The sequence below is a fragment of the Herpailurus yagouaroundi genome, unplaced genomic scaffold (assembly GCF_014898765.1).
Source record: "Herpailurus yagouaroundi ecotype Mexico unplaced genomic scaffold, PumYag 190, whole genome shotgun sequence".
Lineage (NCBI taxonomy): Eukaryota > Metazoa > Chordata > Mammalia > Carnivora > Felidae > Herpailurus > Herpailurus yagouaroundi.
The window spans coordinates 38068713-38072644 of NW_024412421.1; the positions used below are offsets into that span (position 1 = coordinate 38068713).

The following is a 3932-nucleotide window of genomic DNA, read 5'->3' on the forward strand; positions in this document are numbered from 1 at the left end:
AAAAAATAACTTAAAAAGTGAAAATGGTCTCAGTGCCCTGTGGGTTACCCCCCCCCCCAAAACCCCCCCCCCCCCCCCCCCCCCCCACCCCGGGGGGGGGGGGACAGAAAAAGTATTTGAAGAAATAATAGCTTTAAAAGTTTTCCAAATTTGATGAAAAATATAAACTTACAAGAAACTTAATCCCAAGCATGAGAAACATGAATAAAATCATACCAAGGTATTTATTAATCAAATTGATCAAAACCAGTAATAAAGAGAAATTCTTAAAATCAGCCAGCAAATAAAGACTTCTCACTGAGAACAAGAGGACAGTAAACCAGCGTTTCTGATGGACTGAAAAACTGTCAATCTAAAACCCTAAACCAAGAAAGAGTATGCTTCAAAGATAAAGACAAGGGACACCTGGGTGGCTCAGGTGGTTGACTGTCTGACTCTTCATTTCAGCTCAGGTTGTGAGATGGAACCCAGCACGCTCAGCCTGGAGCCTGTTTGAGATTCTCTCTCCCTCTCCCTCTCTCTGCAGCACACAAGCGCTCTCTTTCTCTCTCTCTCTCTCTCTCTCTCTCTCTCAAATAAAACAGGGACACCTGGGTGACTCAGTCGATTGGGCATCTGATATCAGCTCAGGTCATGATCTCGCGGTTCCTGGGTTCGAGCCCCGGGTCAGGCTCTGGGCTGATGGCTCAGAGCCTGGAGCCTGCTTCCGATTCTGTGTCTCCCTCGCTCTCTGCCCCTCCCCCGATCATGCTCTGTCTCTCTCTGTCTCAAAAATAAATAAAAACGTTAAAAACAATTTTTTAAAATGAACTTGGACCATCTGTCCTAATGCAGAGAAGAGCCCCAGATGTATCTTTATAGAATAGTATGCATAACACGCCAGTTCATTTATTTTTGTTTTATTTTAAGCGTGTATCTTTGTCCGTCATACTTAGATCTAGAGAAGGGAAAACCCGTCACCAGGGTCTGCCACTGGGGGTGGGCTTTACGATTTGTAGTCACGGCTCTCTCTAGTGTCTGAATTTGTACAGGAAGGTATTTGTGTTTTAAGTCAGCAGTGGGGATTCAAAAGATGTTAATCACTGCTTAAGACTGAGCTGCTGGGGCGCCTCTGGCTCAGATGGCGCCTCTGTGGCAGGAGGCGTCAGGCACATGCAAGTGCAGAGGGCGTGAGAAAGCTCCAGGCCGAAATGTTACAGAGAAAAAGCCAGCTGTGAGGGGCAGAAAAGAAAAGATTTGGGGGGGGGAAACAAGTAAAGCACTGAGGTAACTGGTCTGTAGCAGAAGGGCGGGCAGTTCGCCGGGTGGGAATGGTCTCTCTGTGGCTTCTTCGCTGCTGACCCCGTGTCCCTCTTCTTTCCCTCCAGGGCTGTCTGCACTTCCTGCAGCATAAAGGTGAGGATCGTCTGGGGTCTGAGCGAGGCCCCAGGTATCTGAGGTGTCCTGTGGTTGACTTGGCTTGTCCAGGAGGGCAGAGCCGGGGGACAGAGGCTCTGCTATCTCCTGTTGGCCGGTCAGACGTGCAGCAGTCACTTCGTCTGTCTCCTTCCTCCACACGAGACCCATCCCTACAGTTTCCAAGACTGTACTTTTTAAAGACCCTTGTAGGTGTTTTTTTTTTTTTTTTAACGTTCCATGTTAGCAGGCTCCTGCCAAGAAAAACCCTTCATTTTCCCTCTAAGACTCCTACCTTCTTTTATTTTTAAAAAGTTTAATGTTTATTTATTTTTGAGAGAGACAGAGCAAGCAGGGGAGGGGCAGAGAGAGAGGGAGACACAGAATCTGAAGGAGGCTCCCCGTTCTGAGCCGTCAGCACAGAGCCTGACATGGGGCTTGAGCTCATGAACCGAGAAATCAGGACCTGAGCCGAAGTCGGATGCTTAACTGACTGAGCCACCGAGGTGCCCCTGGACTCTTACCTTCTGACGCTGCATCTCCCCTGAGTGTTTCCGGAAAGGTTCTTTGTAGCAGTCTGGGCACGTCTGCGTACATGCAGGTGTGCAAACGTAGAAGGGTAATCACACCTAGAACTCTGTCACCCCACCACACCTCCGCCTAGAAACCATGGCCTGCTGGAAAAGGGTTTTACCACCACTGTTTTCAAACCCTTTGCGTTTTGCGGTTTCAGCACTGAGCCAAGTAACTACTGCATGCAGGGCATGGTGGCGGGCCCTCTGGGTACGCCCGTCTGGATGGGCGTGTGGTTGGGTGTGGGGAACGAGTGAGGAGACACATGCCTTCAGGTGGGTGGCATGGGGTGGGCATCCAGAGAGCACACACAGTCACAACGGCACCCTGCAGACACTCCCCTGCCGCCCCACAGGCCCAGAGCAGGCAGCTGTTTGTGTGTGTGTGCGCGCGTGCGCGCCCGCGTGCACGCTTGTGCCCCTGGCTGTCCCTGTTGGGGTAGCCTTGTCCACATCTCCCTCTGTGTTGTAGATGAAGATGCCTTCTAAGAAGTTTGCACACATTCCTGTCTACACGCTGGGCTTTGAGAGTCCTCGGAGGGTGTCGGCTACCAAAACGACGCCGACCCAGAGAAGAGATGCCTTCCAGTGCGTTCCTTTGCCCTTTGCTGAGGTCACTGTGGTGATCAGGCATCGAGAGTAATACAGGAGCTGGGGTGGGTGGGGTGGTTTGCTGGGACACTGCCAGGACACAGTAATCCAAGGCACTTGTCCAGAAAGGGATGTCTCAGAGAGCTCTGGGGGCTAAGTAGTGTGAGCTGGAAACTGAACCGGGTGGTCAGATCCTCTTGAGGAACAGCTTTTGCTGGGGGCGGGGGGTGGGTGGGAAGGATGCGTGGGGGGGAGGGGGGGGCGGTAGGCTGTGGACATGGAGAAAGGAACCAGAGGGAGACTTCCCTGATGGCTCCGTCCTGCTCCAGATCCCTGCAGGGGCCCCAGTGGCCGAGTGTGGAGGAGGCATTCCCGCACATCTACACCCACGGCTCTGTCCTCAAGGACGTCTGCAGTGACTGCACCAGCTTCGTGGCAGACGTAGTGCGCTCCAGCCGCAAGAGTGTGGATGCCCTCAACACCACGCCTCGCCGCACCCGCCAGACCCAGTCCCTGTACATCCCTAACACCTGGACTCTCAACTTCAAGTGATGGCTCTCAGCCTTCCTGCGACATCTAGCCAGAGGCTTTTCAAGGTGGCCAGACCTCTGAGGAGGAGCCAGGCTCGTCCTGGACCTGGCTGAGAAACTCCCTATCGTGAGGCACAGCTGCTGGCCTGCCCTCCTAAGTGTGCATGTACATATATACATATATAGATACATTTATACGATACATACACACAGCCTATATATTTATATACATCTGTCCTGGCCCTAGAGTGTATTTGGGGTCAGGCTCGCTGCAGGACCCTCCCTGGGGGAGGCTGTTTCCTGTTGGGAGACCTTGGGTGGGATGGGAGTGGGTTTTCTCACTCGGGAAGGGCATGTGGGAGATACAACAGTGGATTCCAGATGATGGGGCTCTGGAGAGACCCCCACCCCCGTTTTTGTTCTTTCCTCCATCCCAAGGATGAGAACACGGCAGCTTCCCCTCCCTGGGTAGATGTCCAGGTTGGGACAGGACACCGTGGTTCCCGGGTAGACGGGAGCATCCTGCTGGCCTCTGCACTCTGAGCAGGAACCCGGGCAGCAGAGGCCACTGGGGAAGACTGTGAGTGGGCTGATCTTCTCCTGGTGGGTGTCACGCCCTTCCACTTGGAAGGCCCAAGGCCAAGCTCACTCCTTGCTCCCTGCCCAGCATCCACGCCCCAGCCGGTATGCCACATGGCTGGTGTTGCCATCCTCACAGACTCAGAGATCCAGAGATGGTGCTGGTTCCAGGGCCCTGGCGATGCTGGGGGTCCCGGTACAGGGAGGAACTCTGTGAATTTGTACACGAGGCCACTCTTGGCCTAATAAAGGTGGTCTCACAGTC

General features: G+C 53.3%; 1 protein-coding gene across 2 annotated transcripts in view; it reads left to right on the forward strand.

Moving 5' to 3' along the window:
• SPIRE2 (spire type actin nucleation factor 2) overlaps positions 1-3932 on the forward strand; it is a 22077-nt gene extending 18145 nt beyond the window's left edge. The window contains exons 12-14 of one of the 2 annotated variants that reach the window (XM_040443392.1): positions 1368-1395; positions 2440-2580; positions 2888-3093. In XM_040443392.1, the coding sequence (XP_040299326.1) occupies positions 1368-1395; positions 2440-2580; positions 2888-2977 (259 nt within the window). In that variant the 3' untranslated portion in view covers positions 2978-3093. Of the gene's footprint in view, positions 1-1367; positions 1396-2439; positions 2581-2887 lie in introns of both variants that reach the window. The other variant, XM_040443391.1, reaches the window with a different exon arrangement.